This window comes from Drepanopeziza brunnea (genome assembly GCF_022702325.1).
Source record: "Drepanopeziza brunnea f. sp. 'multigermtubi' strain 214-2 chromosome Unknown ctg6, whole genome shotgun sequence".
Taxonomy (NCBI): Eukaryota; Fungi; Ascomycota; class Leotiomycetes; order Helotiales; family Drepanopezizaceae; genus Drepanopeziza; species Drepanopeziza brunnea.
The window spans coordinates 1484635-1503377 of record NW_027094069.1 but is presented as its reverse complement, the minus strand read 5'-3'; the positions used below and the strand labels follow the sequence as shown (position 1 = coordinate 1503377).

The window sequence follows — 18743 nt, the reverse complement described above, 5'->3', positions numbered from 1 at the left end:
AATGCTGGTATGGCGGACCAGACAGTGACCCTATCATGTGCAGGAGAACGAACCATCTGCGTATAAGAGCAGCAGAGCCAGGATATAAAGTGTTCTCAAAGCTCACCCAGCTCTCCCGCGAGTCCCTTGACTACGGGCAATGCTCTCAACCTCTTCAGCCTATGCATCAACTTGCTCACCGGCCTCAGCTCAACTTCCGTCGAGGCCTCCACCACCGGCATGCCAATCCACCCTTGCTTCAGCCAAGTATCACAGGCTGGATTCTTTGGCGACTCTCGATCTCAGGATGCAGCGGGAGCATCAACATTGCCGACGTGGGCCGGCAATGTCCCCAATGTCCCTATCCACATCCTCACCGAATGCTTCTTCTTCTCTCTGGGTACATACATCCATCCATTGGACCTCGCTTGAGGCAACGAGAGACAAAAGCATATCCTGGTATCACGAAACGAACGGGTCCAGCAGATGTGACACTGCTGGCGGAGGTAACCGACCCAAGTCGTTGCACGCACGGCACTTGCGTGACGTCGGAGAATACATGGTCACGTACGCATCCCGCCGGGCGGATGCATTGCAACGCCAACGCTTGAAGGCCGGAAGGGGGGGAAGGGGGAGCGACCTCTCGAGAACTCATCTGGATAGTGGAAACCGAGAGACTGTTTCCGATCTAGATCAGTGGTGACTTGATTGCCCAGATCGAACACGGCTTTGTCACTGATATATCGAGACAGCAAGATTGCCTACCGAACAGATATCCAACTTCACCAGTTTCTCCCGGTCCGCCACTCGCATGAACCCCCAGTTATCACCGTCACCGTTATCATTCATTGGACTCGTCTCTCTCCTTCGTCGATGACATTGCTCCGGCCTCAATATCTCGAGCTTGCGTGCCTGCTTTGCCGCCGTTTCCCGTCCTCGTACTCATGATGTCTCTCTCTTCGCCCGTCTCCCCTCCTCCTGGGCACGTGCTCGTCATTACTCGAGGTCCCAGAGTCCTTCCTCCCACGTTTATTCGACCGGGAGTGTCCCTGGGCATGCCTCCTGCGATAGCTCTTCTCCCAGTCCCCGCCGGCCTTTCTGTACGTGGTGCCTTTGGGCCAGAAGTGATGGGCACAGAAGAATAAGCCGAGGATCTGGGCGATGGACAGCATGGTGTGCGAGTGGGCCATGTTGGAAGGGCGGAGGTGGTGGCTTGCGTGGTGATGGCGATGGGAGTGTGTGTGGGTGTGGGTGTGGGAATGATGGTTCTCTTTGCGAGGAGTGTGATGGATGATGGTCTTGGAGGGTGACGGAAGATTGTGCGCTGGGTCATGTGGGATTTTTCTTGATGGCGGCGCGAGACTCGGAGCCTGGTGTCTAATACTGGGGAACTTCCGCGAGTAGACAGACCGTCTTGAATGAGGAGGGAGCGTCTGTTTTGCAAGAAATGAGGATTCGAGTAGCCAGCTATACATATATATATATTTACTGTTGAAATTTCACCAGGTTGCCATCAGCACATGGGAATGAGGTCTCGAGGAGTAGTAGGGCTGCGCTTATGCGTCGGGCGTACTGGCCAGCCCACAGAGATGAGGACGTATGCGGCGACATGCGCCAGCAATCGAGATGAGCCTTGGAGCGGTCTGCCTTGGTACATGCGCAGGGTCACTTGGTCGTGCGGAGGCGTGAGGCTGGGACAACGGCCATCCGAAAGTACCCAGCAGGGTCGGAAGGGAGCGATGTCGAAGCATAGCCATCCGGATTCGATCCACGCCGCCAGGATGTGGAGAAATCTTGACCGAGCTTGGCAGCAAACAAGAGGTCTGCCGTCCGGAGAGGTGTTGGGCCAAGAATGGCGGATCGGTGACACTCTCTCTGGCTGCTAGATGAGAGAATTGGGATGACCCGCGCTGCGAAGAGGAGCGCGCTCGTGCGACTGTGGTGGTACGGCATGGATATGCTTCTACTCGGTGAAGATCCCTCAGCTATTATTTGCGACTTCCGCTCGCCCTGGATACCGGGGAGCCGTGTGAGTAGAGAGCCTTGTCCCGTACAGACCATTGTAGCCTGGGATTTGCCTTCTCTACCTCCAGTCTCTATCTATCCTTGTCAGAAGTCTCTTTCCACTCACAGAGTTTCCGATACGACCGTGTGATATCAGAGAAGCGAGGGAGACGCATTCATTCGAGACGCGGAGAGAAGATTCGTGATGCAGTAGGTAGCGGGTAGCTGCTTTCCGGGCATGTGAGAACTGATCATGTGTGTATAGAATTACTCGCGTTTTTGTGCCCTGGGATGGAAGTTGAGACGTAGAGGCTGAGTGAGAGAGCTTGTCATCGGGCATTTTCCGGCCAAGTCAGCATGTAATATCACTCGACCCATCTCGACCCAAATCGGTGGCGCACCACAGACGAAGGGCTTTCGCACAGAAGTTATCTTGGTTTCATAGCCATACATCATTCTTTCCATTCCGAGCAAACGATAAGGATCATACTCTATTCCTTTACAGAGAGAGGCGTGCGAACAGGCGGTTCCCCTTTCTCGCTTAGCGTCCTGGAGAGATCAACAAACATCCGATATCAGGCTTGTGGAAAGATCTCCTGCGAAGCTCGCAGGTCAGACTTTTCCGTCTTGAAACATTCAGATAGTGCCCGGTAGCTGCTCTCGGTCTCGATACTCGCGCAAGTCTTGCGCCTCGTCGACCAGGAGCTTTCGAGATCCTAGATTGGAGCAGTACCACCGATAGAATATCAATGTTCAGATGCCTGATATTATATTCTTCCGAGGGACATCAAGTTTCGATCCCTCGATGCTTGTATTTACTTTGATTAGGCTTTCAGATAGAGTAGACCGACCACTTCTCCATTGATGATGTCGGCAGCCCTTTTCCAACCTCGCTTAATTACTCTATTTTGACGTAGCATTTAGACGGTCGAATGGAGTACCTATCTATCCGATTTCTTATAGAGGTGCAGCGATTACCGGTATATATTATTCGATGTCGACAAGGATTTGGCCTGGACCTACGAGTTGTTAACCTCTACTTCTCATAGGAATACTCCTTAAGACAAAAGGAATCAATCTAGCGGGTGAGTTTTGTGCAACTTTTTCCTATCCTTGTGATTGTTTTGCTATAAAAAAGGGTTGATATTAGAACGATAGGTAAAAATACTTCACCATTGTATCACTAGAAATTTCATCATGGTCAGTCTGCCAGGGCAAGGTGAGCGGAAGAAAACTTTAGTCGATTTGGAAATAGTCATGTGACCGAACTTCCTTGTGCTGTAGTGGCGTAGCGGGGTAGTTTTGACTCGTGCAAGAGTCGGGCTGACGCTAAAATAATTCCAGCTTAACACCACCTCGACTTCAGGCCTTCTGGGCTTCCTTCTTGTCTACTCTCTCTCTCTTCATTGTTCTGTCTGCGTAAGAACTCTAGCCTTCAATATGCCTGTCGTTAATCCAGAAAAGCTGGTCGCTTTACAGAAAAATCCGGAAGGCATCAGAAATGTAAGTCCGCGATGGAGGGGTAACAGTATATGTCCGTTGGCGCTGATATGAATTCTAGATATGCATCTTAGCCCACGTCGTAAGTCTCAGCATTTGCGCATCTTGTCACTATCGAAGGCGTCTAATGTTCGCATTAGGATCATGGAAAGACATCCCTTTCCGACGCGCTCATTGCGACGAACGGCATCATCTCGTCGAAAATGGCCGGCAAAATACGATACCTCGATTCGCGACCCGATGAGCAGACTCGTGGGATTACCATGGAGTCATCTGCCATCTCCCTCTTCTTCTCTATGCTTCGCAGATCTGCGCCGGACGCAACGCCAGAACAAAGAGAATACCTGATCAATTTAATAGACTCCCCTGGGCACATCGATTTCAGCAGCGAGGTTTCGACTGCGTCTCGGCTCTGCGACGGGGCCATAGTACTCGTGGATTCTGTGGAAGGAGTTTGCAGTCAGACTGTGACTGTGCTGCGGCAAACCTGGGTGGAACACATGAAGCCGTTGCTGGTCATTAACAAGATGGATCGTCTCATTACGGAATTGAAGATGACACCTGGAGAGGCCTACATACATCTGAACAAAATTCTGGAGCAAGTTAACGCCGTGCTGGGGTCATTTTTCCAAGGCGAGAGAATGGAGGAGGACCTGAACTGGAGAGAAAGAGTCGACGAGAGAATCGCTGCCGTTGCTGCAAAGGAGAAGGAGAAGACGGACCGGGATACCGCGAATGGAACAAATGCGACTTCAATTGACACTGAGAGTATGTTATCATCTCACAACACATTCGAAGAAAAAGATGACGAGGACATCTATTTTGCGCCGGAAAAGAACAACGTCATATTCAGCAGTGCCATCGATGGCTGGGCATTTACTGTAAGACAATTTGCCAGCTTATATGAGAAAAAGCTGGGAATCAAAAGAAATGTTATGGAGAAAGTACTCTGGGGAGACTTTTATCTGGACCCCAAGACGAAAAAGGTTCTGGGGCAGAAGCATCTTAAGGGCAGAAATCTCAAGCCTATGTTTGTTCAACTTGTGCTTGATCAGATATGGGCTGTATACTCAGCTACAACCGGCGGTGATAAGGGCAAGGGGTGCGTATATTTCCTTCTCTTCCCTGTGGGTATGCTTAAGCAGCCTAGAATGTGTGTTCTAACGCGTCACACTTTAGTGATCCTGTTTTGACCGATAAAATTACCAAGTCGTTGAATATTACCCTTCCTCCGCATATCATACGCTCAAGAGATCCTCGAGCTATCCTTACTACACTGTTTAGCGCCTGGCTTCCACTATCAACGGCATTGCTGGTTTCTGTAATAGAGTCGTTACCAGCGCCACCTACAGCACAAGCGGATAGACTACCTGCCCTCATCGACGATTCTCCTGGCTTCAAGTTTGTTGACCCAATCATCCGTGACGCTATGGTCAAGTCAAAAAGCTCCAACAGTGATCCAGTCGTGGCCTACATCAGTAAAATGGTGTCAATACCAGAGAGCGAGCTCCCAGAAAATAAGCGCCGAGGTGCATTGAGTCCGGAAGAAGCAAGGGAGATGGGACGCCGGAAACGAGCAGAAATTGCGAAGGCGAAGGCTCTAGAAAACGGCGACACAAAAGACCCTCTGGGTGGCATTACAGAAGCAATCGGAGAGGCCAGTCTCGAGGAAGCTAATATCGAAGAGGCAAAACCTGACCGGGAGCACCTCATTGGATTCGCAAGAATATACTCCGGGACACTGTCAGTTGGGGACTCGGTCTATGTTCTACCGCCGAAGTTCACACCTGCGAATCCTCACAATGCCCCCGAGCCTCAGAAAGTCACTGTGACTGCTCTCTACCTGCTCATGGGACGTAGTCTCGAGCCTTTGACATCAGTACCAGCCGGTGTGGTCTTCGGTATCGCTGGATTGGAAGGCCATGTTCTCAAGTCGGGAACCATCTGCAGTCAACTAGAAGGTAGCGTCAATCTCGCGGGCGTAAATATGGCTTCGAAGCCAATTGTTCGCGTTGCTCTGGAGCCTGTCAGCCCAGCAGACCTGGAAAAGATGATCACTGGGCTCAAATTACTTGTACAGAGTGACCCTTGTGCCGAATACGAACAGTTCGAGAGTGGTGAGCACGTCCTTCTGACCGCTGGAGAGTTGCACCTAGAGCGTTGCTTGACGGACCTACGGGAGAGATTTGCCAGATGCGAGATCCAGGCTGGCGAGCCGATTGTGCCTTACCGGGAAACAATCGTACGTGCTGAGGAGATGAAACCACCTGCGAGCAAGGAATTGGGGAGAGGTACTGTTGTGGCTGTAACAGCTTCCAAGCAAGTCTCTGTTCGGTTGACTGTACGACCTCTACCAGCTGAAGTGACGAACTTTCTGTCAAAAAATTCGAGTGCGATCAAGCGACTTTATTCCGACCGCGAAGCCGTTGAGAAAAGCGTAACAGCGAATGGCGAGACAACAAGTGCGGAACAGGTTGATGTTGACGATGTGCTTGATAACAAAAAGGTATTGTCACTTGCCGAGTTCAAGAAGGAGCTCCAGACTACTTTCGAAGGAGTCAAGGGACAGCGAGATATCTGGGCAAATGCAGTGGAACAAATCACAGCGTTCGGACCACGGAGAACAGGACCCAATCTCTTGATTGATAGAACCAAGGATGGTATTTGTGGGCGATTGTAAGTCTCAGTGATACTAAGCCCTAGAGTCTCTCAACTAACACACGCAGCCTCCGAGAAGCAGAAGTTGAGAAGGAGCAGACGATTGGCGATACTTTAGAAGCACGAGACTTCTCCGACAAGATAAGCTATGCCTTCCAACTCGCCACCGCTCAAGGGCCCATGTGTAATGAGCCAGTTCAAGGTATTGCCGTGTTCCTCGAGGAGGTTACGATCACTCCTGCAGCAGAAGATGAGTCCTCAGCACGCGATAAACTCGGCCGCCTCACGGGCGAAGTTATAAAGACCGTGCAACAAGCCATCAAGCAAGGGTTTTTAGACTGGAGTCCACGCTTACTTCTCGCAATGTACTCTTGTGAGATTCAAGCAAGTAGTAAGTCACTTTCCCCACAGCCAATCATTTTGCCATGCGTCAATTTTAACAACAACCCAGCCGAAGTCCTGGGCCGCGTCTACGACGTCCTGACCCGCCGTCGTGGCCGCGTTCAATCCGAAGCCATGAACGAAGGTACCCCCTTCTTTACAATCCAATCCCTCCTCCCCGTCGCCGAATCCTTCGGCTTCTCTGACGAAATCCGCAAACGCACATCCGGTGCCGCATCACCGCAACTTATCTTCCAAGGCTACGAGATTCTCGACGAAGATCCATTCTGGGTTCCGTTTACGGAGGACGATCTGGAGGATCTGGGAGAGCTGGCTGATAAGGAGAATGTGGCGAAGAGGTATATGGATGGTGTGAGGAAGAGGAAGGGGCTAATGGTTAGCGGGCGGAAATTGGTGAAGGATGCAGAGAAGCAGAAGACGTTGAAGCGGTAGGCTCTAAGACGTTGGTAGTAGCACCCAGAGCAGCGTTGATGGTATGGTGGGCTAGACAGCCAAATCTCATGGAAGGATATACCATTTCATTACGAGCTCTACAAAAACTTGTGCTCATGTGCTGTTCGATTCGCTGACCCCTATTTGATCTCGCTTAATCTTTGTGACTGTAGGGGCTTGCAAGGTCAGTTCTCGATCCACATCCTCAACGCAGTGCTGTGATTCTATATTAACGAAGTTCAAGCTCCTGGCATCTGTTCCGCGACGGAACCGAAAGCTTTTTGGAAGTGGCATCGGGGTCCCATCGCCTCCGTTCCCTAACGTCGAATAACACCTATCCTTTGAACCCCACACGAATTACTGTGATTCAGGACATGCCTTCTCCACGAGTGCAACTCTCCTGCAGGGAAAGGTTATTCATGAGTAGAATGCTGGCCTACATCAGGGCTCGCCTTCTGGCTTGGAATTACGACTTTCCTTCTTCTTCTTCTTCTTCATCACCCACACTCGCACCCACACACCTCTTCGAACGTCTTCCTTTCTCAGTCCCGAGCAATTACGATTAGCACGTACGTACGCACATCATCTCCGTCCTCCTCGCGGGAAAGGCTTGCTCTCGAGTAATTCGTTCGTCGAACCACCTTCGCCGAGCTCTCGAGATACAGCACGGGAGCGGATTGCTCTCCAGGCTCCTATCTTCGGTAGATACATCTATCTATCTACCTTGCTGTCCCTGGCATCCACTCCCCCTTTCCCCTCTCCCTCTCTCTCTCTCTCTCTCTCTCTCAAGAAAAGAAACAAGAAGAGAAAGTAAAAAGACCATACCTCAAATCTAACATCCAACACCTCGCAGAGACCGCCCATCCCTCCCTCCCTCCCTCCCTTCCCCCCCAAACCAAACCAAACCAACCCATGCCCAGCACAGCCTCCCACCGCGCCGGCCCGAAGCCAGTCGTGGACTACTCCACGTGCAGCACCTGGACCTGCTGCAACAAGGAAGGCAAGTACGGGCACCCCAACGAGAAGGGCGCCCCGTGCGTGGAGGCCCTGGGCGAGACGCGGCGCAACATCCGCATCGCGCGCACGGGCGACGTCATTGAGTCTTGCTTTGTCTGCGGGCATGTGCGCTGTAATACCTGTGGGTTGTACGATGCGCAGGGGCGGCCTTGGACGCCGAGAGCTGCGGCGTATTGAGAGGTGGTGGTGGTGGCGGTGGTGGTGGTGACGGACGGTAGCGAGATGGGGGTCAACCAATCTCTTGGGTGGTTTTTAGGGTGGGATGTATGTGTGTGTTGATGGTTGGGCGTTGATGTTTGGACGTATATGTCGGCGGTACTTACTTGTTTTGCTGCGATGGATTTCGTGGACTCGGGAGATAGGTAGTCTCGCTCTGTCCCCTGCGACGGGGGTTTTTTACAAAGGTGTGGAGCTGCATCACTTCACTCATTTACTCGCGAGTAGATTTTTTTTTATTTCTTCTTCTTCTTCTTCTTCTTCTTCTTCTTCTTAACATACAAATACACAGTGCAAGAAGACCTATCCATCCATCCATGAAACCACCCGACGACCTACGAAGAAAGCACGGTTCGGGAAACAACTCATCGCCCCTATTCATTCCGAGAAGGTGGTCCGACGAGTGAGTCTAGCCTGTATGTAGATAGATTACCCCGTGACTCTTTCCGCTGCCCATCTGTGATTGATTTCCTCCTCTTCTCGCCTCGCGTTAATTGAAGCTTTGATTGCAGTAATAGCGAGGTTGCCTAGCCGCTCTGAAGTAACCCATTTTTTTCCTTTTTCTTTCTTGTGCACGAGCCCGGTCGCTTCAATACCGGTATCTCCTGTTGCCTGTTGCTGTCCAGGTTCGCCAGAGTTGGCCCAAGCAGGAAGGATCGCTGAAGGTGCGGAGGCGCGATCGATCGACGTCGTTGGTTCTTCGCTTAGCTCGGAGCGGACGGATGGAACCGCCTTCCCCCCCCTCCCCTTCCAGTTGTTACTTCCGCGTTTAGACGACTTCTCTCTGTATACCGGGTGTAGAGGTATAGTCAGGTAAGAATCGAGTCCCAGGGAGAAAGATCACCCAAAGTAAAAAAAAAAAAAAAAAAAAAAAAAAAAAAAAAAAAGGAAAAAATGAGAGAACAAACAGCACCCCAAAACTAGAATTGGAATAAGACTTGGCAGATGAAGCTACCTATTTATCTATCTATCTGTCGATTGATCGATTACCCTTCCTTCCCCCTTCCCCCTTCCCCCCCCCCCCCCCCTATCCCATCACATCCCATCACATCCCATCTCATCCACGCCCACCACCACAACAAACAACCCCTAAACACAACCCCGACACGGCCCCAGCGGATCCACCTCCCGCACCCTTCATGCCCTGCCGCAGACGCGCCAGAGCAACTCAGCAGCGCGCGACTACGCGGACGCGTCGGCACTTCCGAACGGCGCAGGAGGAAAGCGGGTGCATATGGTGTGGTGGTCTCTCTTAGTCCTCTCTCTCTCTCCGAGAAAGGTTCGTAAAATGTTTGTATGTATCTATCCTACGTGTCTTTTTTTTCCTTTCTTCTTTTTTCTTCTTCTCCCTTCTGGTTCTCGATTTTCCAGACAGTGAGTAAGTCATGAGCGAGTCAGAAAGCTAGCCAGCTAGTAAGTAAGTAAGACAGGATTCATCGAGTAGCACCCACTCACTCACTCACTCACTTACTCCCGCTCCCGTCTCGCTGTATCAGAAACCCGGAGAGTGACTATATCTTCACAACCCAAACTCACTTCCAAAACCCACCCCCCTCTCTCTCCCTGGCATATCCCCCTCCCACACGTATGAGTGATTCCACAGCGAGAGAAGACGAAAGCAAGGATGTACTTGTCCCTTCCCCTCTCCCCTCTCCCTCCCCCTCCGATACGAACCTCCCAAGACCAGCGCCACCGCATCCTCCACATCTTCTTCCACTGCACGTCCAGCTCCTCGCCCCTCCCGTCTCGTGAGCCCAGCATGAATGGGTTAGACAGCTCCAGAGGTTGGAAGGGGCGTAGGGGGAGAACCAAGGGTATCCAGGGAAGAGGTGGTTGGGTTAGGTAGATAGATTGGTTTCCGCAACGGTGTCGTGGTTTGTATTGTAGTGTTCTAAAAAAGAGGAGGGGGGGTTGTGGAGAGGGGTGGATAGATGGGTAGATGAAAGCTAGAAAGCAAGAAAGAAAAGAAAGAAAGAAAGAGAGAAAGAGGAAGTACGGGGTGATTTGCATCAATTGTCTAAGCCATTTTGTCATGCCACAGCCAGCCGACTCCCAGCCAGCCGGCATAAGAGCCTCCCATCCAGAGCACCTTCCGGGGACAGACCAACCCGTCATCCCGGCCCAACCCCGTGGCACCATATCAAGCAAGCAAACTAGCAAACAGCCCCCACGCCGTTGTTTTGGATGTAAAATACATACCGGAAGTTCCATGTAAAAGCAAGAACCAATAGAGCAGACCCTGGGCTCCAGCCTCTATCCCTGGAACTATTCAGAAGCAGAAAGAGCGGACCGGAAAGGGAAAAGCCAGAAAAATTCAAATCAAATCGCTGAGCCCGCCCCGTTCATGCACCGTTTTATGCAAGGTTCGTAAAGCCGTAATCTTCTTTTCTCTCGTCTCAATTATTAAAACCCAATTTTGTGGTCATCGTGGAGAAAAAGACACATGAAGAAGAAAGAAGAAGAAAAAGGGAAAATCATCGAGAAAATTTATGAGTCTGCGAACAAGCTGCGTTGAGACCGGCCGAAATGGCCAATGAACCGCAGTTCACGAAACGCGCTGTGGGTATTGGGTATCTTTTGCTCATCATCGGATTTTGCGTGATGTAAAGAATTCGGAAGAAATCGATTATCGTTCAAGAAATCCGCAGCTTGTTAGAAGGGTCTGTTTGTCGGGGCTGCTCTTGTTCAGCCTGACGGGCATCGTTTTGAGCACCCTGAGCCGTGGCCCCAACCAAGGTCTCGCCCGCAGTCTCAACGCCTTGGAATTTGTCGACGCTGTCTGGCTTGGTGCCATTGATGCCATTGACGTCCCCAAAGTTAGACTCGGAGCCTGAAGAGCTATCCATCCGATATGCCTCAGGCTTTTTGACGAGGAGGGCGTTGGAGGCAAGCGTGGCCGACGTTGTAGTACTTCGGTTGTCGCGTCCACAATCATTGTCACTGGCTTCCTCACTCGGACTTCCCTCATTTCCAGAGCTGGTGGGTCGGGTCATGATAGCATCCTTCAGAGCCTTGGCTTTTGCCATCATCTGTGTAGCTTGCTGCTCGGCACGCTCAGCCTTGATCTGCTTTCGCCACATGTTGTAGTAGCGGCCCTTCTTCTCCAGCAATTCCTTGTGAGTCCCAGCTTCGTCAACCCGACCAGCATGGAGAACAACGATCTGGTCAGCACTGGTGATTGTTGACAGGCGATGACTGTGGACTGAGTTAGTAATTTACTTGACTTGACCGCGAAAAACAGGACAACTCACGCAATGACAAGCATAGTCCGGCCTTGAGACAAGGTTCGCAGTGCCTCTTGGATGTTCTGTTCAGTATCTGAATCCAAAGCCGCCGTAGCCTCATCTAGCATGATGATGCGGGGGTCCTTGAGGATGGTACGAGCAATAGCCACACGCTGTTTCTCTCCACCACTTAGACGAAGACCGCGCTCTCCGACTTTGGTCTCGTACTGATCCGGGAAGGCCATGATCTTGTCGTGGATGGAAGCTGCGCGGCATGCTGCGTAGACCTGCTCGTCCGTGGCCGCCTGGTTGGCGTACTTCAGATTGTACATGAGAGTCTCATTGAACAGAATGGTATCCTGTGGAACTACTCCGATGTGGCGCCGCAGAGAATCAATGGTAATGTCTCTAACATCAGTGCCATCGACTTGAATACTTCCATCTTGGGTGTTGTAAAACCGGAATAAAAGTCTGAAGACGGTTGACTTCCCCCCACCAGATTCCCCAACAAACGCAGTGGTGGTGCCAGGACGGCAATTGAAACTAAGGTTTTCCAGGGCAGGCTTGCGTTGGTCGTAGGAGAATTTGACGTTCTGGAAACTGATTTGGCCTTCACAACCTGGCATGGCCTTTGCTTCGAGCTCGTCGACAACAGTGGGTTGCTCTTTGAAAAGCTCGAGGAGTCTCTCTCCGCTGATCATTGCGCTCTGTACGCTCCGGTAGAACGAGCCAAAGAAATTGAGGGGCTGTTGGAGTTGCGCCATGTAAGTCAAGAGCGTTACGAAGTCTCCCGCCTTGCGAATACCAGTTGTAACTTGATATGCAGAAATGAAAGACGTGACAAGGAGACCAGTCATGAACACCATGTTCTGTGAAATATTGAGAATATTCAAAGATATCGTGACCTCGTACTCCATTGCCTGGAACGCGATGACCGCTTTGCGATATCGATTGAACTCGTATTCCTCGGCATTGAAATACTTGACAGTCTCATAGGAAGTGAGAGAATCGTTCTTGACTGCATCCTCCTCTCGGCTCAGATTTGTCATGGCTCGTCTCTGGGTAGAGCGCCATCGGGCCATCCGGATTGTAAGGTAGAGGTAGGCGAACGTGATCATGGCAACCACTAAGGCATAGTAGGCGTCGAAAGCAATACCAAAGTACACAATTGCAACCCCTAAATCAAAAATCATGGGGAGAACTTGAAACGTGATTTGCTCGAGGAAATTGTTGATAGCGTTTCCTTTGCTCAGAGCAGACAAGACCTCTCCTGTTCGCTTACCCAAGTGAAAGTCAAGACTGAGACTGTGAACATGCTCAAAAGATGCTGTAGTCAATGCTCGGTAGGAGTATTGAGAGATAGGAATCCAGAGTACAGATCTAATGGCTCCCAGGATACCACCAGTACCCTGCAGAAACTTGAATCCGATGAGCATGGAGATCGAGAGCCAAGGCATACCAGAGGTCTCTCCATCTCGATTGGCGAGTTGGTTGGTGAGGCGACCAAGCTGGATGGGCACAGCAATGTTGACCACCCGTTGAAGTATAACCAGAAGGAAGCAAACCAGAACCACAAGCTGAAGGCGGACAGATCTGCTTGGCCACAAGTATGGGAAGAAGAGAGAATAACCTCTGAGATATTCGTACCAAGTCTTATTTGGCTGCACGGTTGGCTTGTAGAATGCGGGTTCCTCTGTACTCTTGCGGGTGTTGGGAGTAACGAATCCAGCAGCACATTCACCATGACCAATTGTTCCATTATCATGAACATGTCCATTTCCGTTAGCCTGGCCGTTGACAAGGAGAGGGGCCTGCTCGTCAGAATCCCCTCGTGACTCGCTTCGTTGATTGTGACTGCGTTCGAGGGAGAAAATAATGTAGAATGTGAAGAGGGCTAGTAGGACTATGACTCGGGCTATATCAATTGTTAATTGGACAGCCTCCCAATCTGTTGGTGAATCGTAAATCTTCTCGCTGTCGTCCTTTTTCTTCAGAGAATTGATTTCCTTATGAGGACTGGTGTATAAGGCAATATTCCCCCCTAGCAGTACGACTTCCATGATAATGGAAAAGCCCCATGTAATTTGGTGAGCGATGTTGGGAGATGGCGTCGTGTCCACCAGAGAGATGAGGAAGATGCTATAGAAGAAGGCCGATGCACAAACATATATCTAGTCGAAATTGGGTTAGTTATGCCGGTCTTTGAAGAAATAAGAACGTTCTACTACTTACAGCCGCAGCTTCACCACACCACCAACCATTCGCAGTATCGGTGAGAGCATGAGCAATGATGTTGATTGCATTTGCCACAAAAGTCGCAAGAAGTGCAGCAGAAAGGTAGAAGAAGAACAGCTTTCTGCCATGGCTGAAATCCTTGTCCTTCTTTCTCTTCTCCCTCTCTTCTTCGTTCTTTCGAGCCGTTCCGCGGGGTAGTGGCTTTCCACCAGGACCGAGTCGAACGGGACCTAGCGACTCTGCAGCGTTCTCAGCGGAGAGAATAGAATTCGTAACAAAAGCTACGATAAATATGATAAAGAGGGCGGGTGAAGAGTAGAAATGGACGAAGTTGAGAAGCTTGGTGGACAAATTCGAAGCTCCATCTTGACTTCCAAGCTGTGAGCTTAGCTCATATGCCTCTGCTGCCATTACAATTATGGGATAGTTCCGTTTCCCCCGTCCCTCATCAGATTTCCGGTTCGTAAGAGGGTTGTTGACAGCTCATGGCACCTTAGATGGCGACGAGCTTCAATTGAGGTGCTCGGGGCGAACGCGAAGCAGACGCAGCCTCGGTACGGCAATCGCCACCTGCAAGATCATGAAATGGTGTCAGCGGGTGTGGCTTGCATGCGTGCGTGCGTGCTGGTGGCTGGGTGGAGCAGAGCTCATGTGATGAATAAAAAGAAGCTGGAATGAGACTTTTGAGGTTGGGAGGGGTTCGAGTATGCAGTGAGGTGGTATGGAGCCTTTCCAGATAATAAGGACGGAGGAGGAGAGGGGGGGGGGGGGGGGGGAGGGGGAGGGGGAGGGGGAGTTGGGTATGGTAACTTACCTCAGAGCAGGCGCGTTAAGGTGAGCGCGGAGATAGGTGAGAGCGCTGGAACAGTATGGAGACTCTAGATCCTAGAGTCGCGGTGTACTCCGTAGTCGACCGAGATAGAGGGAGATCGACACACGGGACCCAGGCAGGACCTTACTGGTGGTATTGATGGGACGGTGGTGTCGATCTAGAGAATCGGCCTGGACCTGGAACTGGATATCACCTTCGACCTGTTTGTTATAGACAAGGATCGGGGCCGTGCAGTCCTGCACTACCGGTTCGGAGGGAGAAGTCGAGATGTATGGTGTGGGATGGGATCGTATCGTGTGGTATCTGGGAACGTCACTGGCACACCAGATCTGTTTCCTCTGACCTTCGGCGACGACGAGGTTTTGTTTGATGTAGTTCGGAATGGATTGGAATGGATTTGTATTGGAGAGGAGGAGAGGGGGGGGGGGGGGGGTTGTAGGATCTTTGTGGAAGGAGGAGGATTCGAGGTGAAGTGAAGCTCTCTATGGCTCTATGGGCAATTCGATCGAGCCAGTGTGGCGCTACGCTCACCGCCCCGAGCTAGCGACTAGGGTCTTTTGGCCAGGCCCGTTCTTTCCGTTCTCTGCGGAGCGTTTGCCTTTAATGCAATCCGTGCAGAAAGAGAGAGATGTACAACTAGTTGTTTGCAGTATATGCAAAGATGTATGCAGCAAGTCGCATGCAGTCTCTATCTATGTTGCGACTAATATATATGCAGCGGCGGCGATACACCCAGCTTACGTAGTCGGTAGAGTTGAGTTTAGTTGAGTCGAGTTGAGTTGAGTTGAGGCGAGTCGAGTCGAGTCGAGTCGCGTCGAGTTGATTTGATAGCAGACTCACAAACTCTCAGACTCTTATTAGACTCTTAGATTCTCAGACTCTCCGACTCTCCGACTCTCAGACTCTCAGACGCAAGACGCGAGCCGCCTCCGGAAGAGGAATCCCAGATCTATTACTAGCTAGCTTGGAGTGCATCCAGTACCGGATAATACAATAGAACACGAGAGATCTTCAGTTCAGATGCAGCAAGGGTGTCACATATACAGCTAATACTCCTAGCTGCGGCGAGCACAGACAAGCTCGGTCCGTAGTTTCTCCCGACGTTTGAAGACCTTAAGGCATTTCAGATATCGAAGGCCGTTTGACTTTTGGTGTTGGACGGACACTCACTTTGTTTGAGGCTCGTCGTCAGTCAATCATTCAGGCAGTGAGTCAACCAGAGACGGTGGTTCGGTTTGGAAGCAGAGGTGTTTGGATTTCTCTTCTGATTTCGTATGGATCGATCAGTGATATGGATCTGCCCTAGTCCGGGTCCTGGTCCTGATCCTGGTCCGGAAGAGCTTCTATTATGCCGCATTGGCACGATATCTATTCTGGAACAAGGTTCAATTATTGAGAAATTACGGAATACATAAAGTCTGGACTCCCTTGGTGTTCCTTACTGTTACCGATCTGACAAATGGTGATGCTGCACCTCTTTATTTACGAGCACCCGGTTGCTGGGATCCAGTCTCTTCTACGGTTCTGCCTCTCTATGGCTGATAGAACGGGACTTGATGAGTTACCTATATATATTTAGCTGTATATTTTATTATAGCTTTCATGCGTGCACATATATAGAAATCTGTTTTCCTGTACCACACACACTGGAAGTCATGGGGCACCCTTCATATGACCAGAATGGGTCAACTGTTAATTGCTTCTATTTCTTTGTTTCTCTCGCATCACACCATTGACGGCCTTATTCCCCTTTATCTATGACTTCAACTCAGCTGATCGTGTCGTGACCAATCCAGTGTCTCAGTCCGATACTCACACGTCGGCCACACCGTCACACTACTACAAGCTCTAGAAGGTCTAGAAGGTCTAGAAGGTCCAGACTCCCAACGTGGTCTCAGTCGCTGTTCCCGTTGCCTGTCCCTATTCCCCAGTACAATCAACTATCTACTCAAGTTTGCCTAGTGTATCTCTAACAGCCACTTGGAAATCGCCTCTCAACACTTCATTCACAGAATACCTATCAACGCTTCAATAGCTATCAACGCTTCTTCGACCACCCTCATCACTGCCCACTGCCCCGGAACAACGGAACAACGGGGCAACGGAGCCACGGAGGAGCTGCATGGCGAGCCACCTGCATAGCGACCTGCATCTGCATCTGCACTTGCATCTGCATCTGCATCTGCACGGTCTCCAGTTCGCGACCGCATTACAGTATTTGTCCGAAAAGAAGGCCAGCATATCCTAAGCGAGATTTCCCCAGGGGCAACCTTAATTGGACACTCATCCTCAAGAAATCACCCCTCGCAACAACAAAACCACCTCCTCTACTTCCATCACTCCAACACCCGAGCTCGCAAAACCGGTACCAGTATCCATGCATATCAAGAGCCGCTCATATCTCAGCTACGTCGCTCTGTGTGACGGACGATGCATCATCTACCTAGCCATTGATACCCTCTTGATTCATGCTCCCACATCACTGGCCCGGAATCGATACGGCGGTGAGAAACTCTGTCAATCAATCAATCAATCGAAAAAACAAGCAAGCAAGCAAAGCTCCCTATCGTCACCGTCACCGTCCCCTTCCCTCTCTTCCCCTGCGCCGCCAATCGCATACACTTACCGGTCTCTCCACGTCGATGCCGTAGCCCGTCGCTCCCGTAGCCCGTCGCTCCCGTAATCCGTCGCTCCGTCGCTCCGTCGCCCTGTCACCCTAGATCTCTTTTTGGAAATGGCCCGAGAATGATCGGCATGTTTCAAACGTCTCTCCGGCCCTCCGGCCCTCCGGCAGCAGCGTGGCCTATATAGTCTTCGGGTTTGTCTATGCGCACCGCTCCGAACGGCTCTACGTGGCTCCTGGGTGGGATAACATGCCCTCGGAAATGCAAGCCATTCATATGTGGACTAGTTCCTAGAGTACACACGTACACTCTCCCTCCTTCTCTTTTCAGAAGCGGACTTCCTGCGCCCCCGGCCATACTCTATCAGTCGGAAGCCATTTCCGTAGCTGGTTATACATTCAGCGTATGAACCACTGCCTAATCTTGTTCTCTGCAGACGCACAGCGTCTTCGGCGCCAGCATCCAGGTCCCGGGCCCGGATCCGAAAACGGCAAATGCAAATACTCGCCATTCTCTTCTCTCCTCTCTCGCAAGCACGCAAGACCTTTCTCTCTCCCCACAGATCACAGATCATTAAGTATGTAATCGATCGGTCAGCACCTCTGCAGCTAGCGCACTTGCATTGCTCGTCTCCTCATCCCTGCCTTCACCCATAGGCAAGTCGAGTGGAGTAGCGGTAAGCGGGTGGCCGCCGGCCGGGCCCGGGGCCTTGGTAGCTGCATATCCACAAGTTCAACTAGGTACTTTACTAGGTACGTGAATCTCCACGGGGAAGCTAGTTCGGGTGAGAGATCGTATGACTCCAACGGCGCGTATGGGTCGGTGAGGTGAGCCTTGACGATACAAGTAGATTTCAACCTATCGATTTGAAACTACCGTACGTAGTACACCTCGACTGCAACACACGACTACGCTCCAGAATTTGAAAGCAAGAGGATAATACATACAAAAAAACATACCATTCTCCCCATGAAGTCTCGTGAAAGAAAAACATGGCTACTATACCACTCAATAAGTAGGTAAGTACGCAAGTAAGTGAAGTCCCGAATCCACATGCTCTGATCTACGGCTTCGAAGTGACCGAGAATTACAAGGACGCCGCGAGTTCTATAGTAGGGGGATGAGAGTAGGCTTATGATTTTTTCATATATATATATATATAAACAAATACGAAAGATTTCAAAACCAAACCGAATCTGACTAGTTCAGCCTAGCCCGGCCCAGAAATTACAAATAATCAAGCATGACAAAGGAAAAGTAAAGAGGAAGTCACCTGCCAATCCAATCCAATCAAACCCCACCACTTTCTTTTCGCCGTCCGTCCACTTGTAAGCTCCCTCATTCGCGTACCTGTTTATTTATTGGTTTATCGGTTTAGTATCTAAAGAAAGAGAAGCGGGAAAGAGTAGACAGTGGACAGTGGAGAGTGGAGAGTGGAGAGTGAAGAGTGAAGAGTGAAGAGTGAAGAGTGAAGAGTGAAGAGTGAAGAGTGAAGAGTGAAGAGTGAAGAGTGAAGAGTGAAGAGTGAAGAGTGAAGAGTGTATAGACAACGGAAGGGAAAGCTTGATCTGCGGGCAATGGAGGTGGAGAACGGGAAGGAAACGGGGGCAAGGGGACGTA

General features: G+C 50.7%; 4 protein-coding genes across 4 annotated transcripts; 2 read left to right on the top strand and 2 right to left on the bottom strand.

The window, feature by feature from the left end:
* Nucleotides 1–820: 820 nt before the first annotated feature.
* Nucleotides 821–1169, bottom strand: L3040_004255 (uncharacterized protein; the record flags this gene model as incomplete). The annotated part of the gene is made up of 2 exons (XM_066154300.1): nt 821–957; nt 1007–1169. The coding sequence occupies 2 exons, from the start codon at nt 1167–1169 to the stop codon at nt 821–823; spliced, it is 300 nt and encodes a 99-aa protein (XP_066011912.1).
* Nucleotides 1170–3423: 2254 nt separating this feature from the next.
* L3040_004254 (uncharacterized protein) lies at nt 3424–7296 on the top strand (the record flags this gene model as incomplete). Its single annotated transcript, XM_066154294.1, has 8 exons — nt 3424–3486; nt 3545–3565; nt 3624–4585; nt 4663–6159; nt 6210–6532; nt 6593–6971; nt 7149–7159; nt 7220–7296. 8 exons carry the CDS (start codon nt 3424–3426, stop codon nt 7294–7296), a joined length of 3333 nt encoding a protein of 1110 aa, XP_066011911.1.
* A 591-nt stretch (nt 7297–7887) lies between these two features.
* L3040_004253 (uncharacterized protein) lies at nt 7888–8169 on the top strand (the record flags this gene model as incomplete). Its single annotated transcript, XM_066154289.1, has 1 exon — nt 7888–8169. One exon carries the CDS (start codon nt 7888–7890, stop codon nt 8167–8169), a length of 282 nt encoding a protein of 93 aa, XP_066011910.1.
* A 2672-nt stretch (nt 8170–10841) lies between these two features.
* Nucleotides 10842–14078, bottom strand: L3040_004252 (uncharacterized protein; the record flags this gene model as incomplete). Its single annotated transcript, XM_066154286.1, has 5 exons — nt 10842–11403; nt 11460–12841; nt 12892–12940; nt 13080–13603; nt 13665–14078. The coding sequence occupies 5 exons, from the start codon at nt 14076–14078 to the stop codon at nt 10842–10844; spliced, it is 2931 nt and encodes a 976-aa protein (XP_066011909.1).
* Between the last annotated feature and the right edge of the window lie 4665 nt (nt 14079–18743).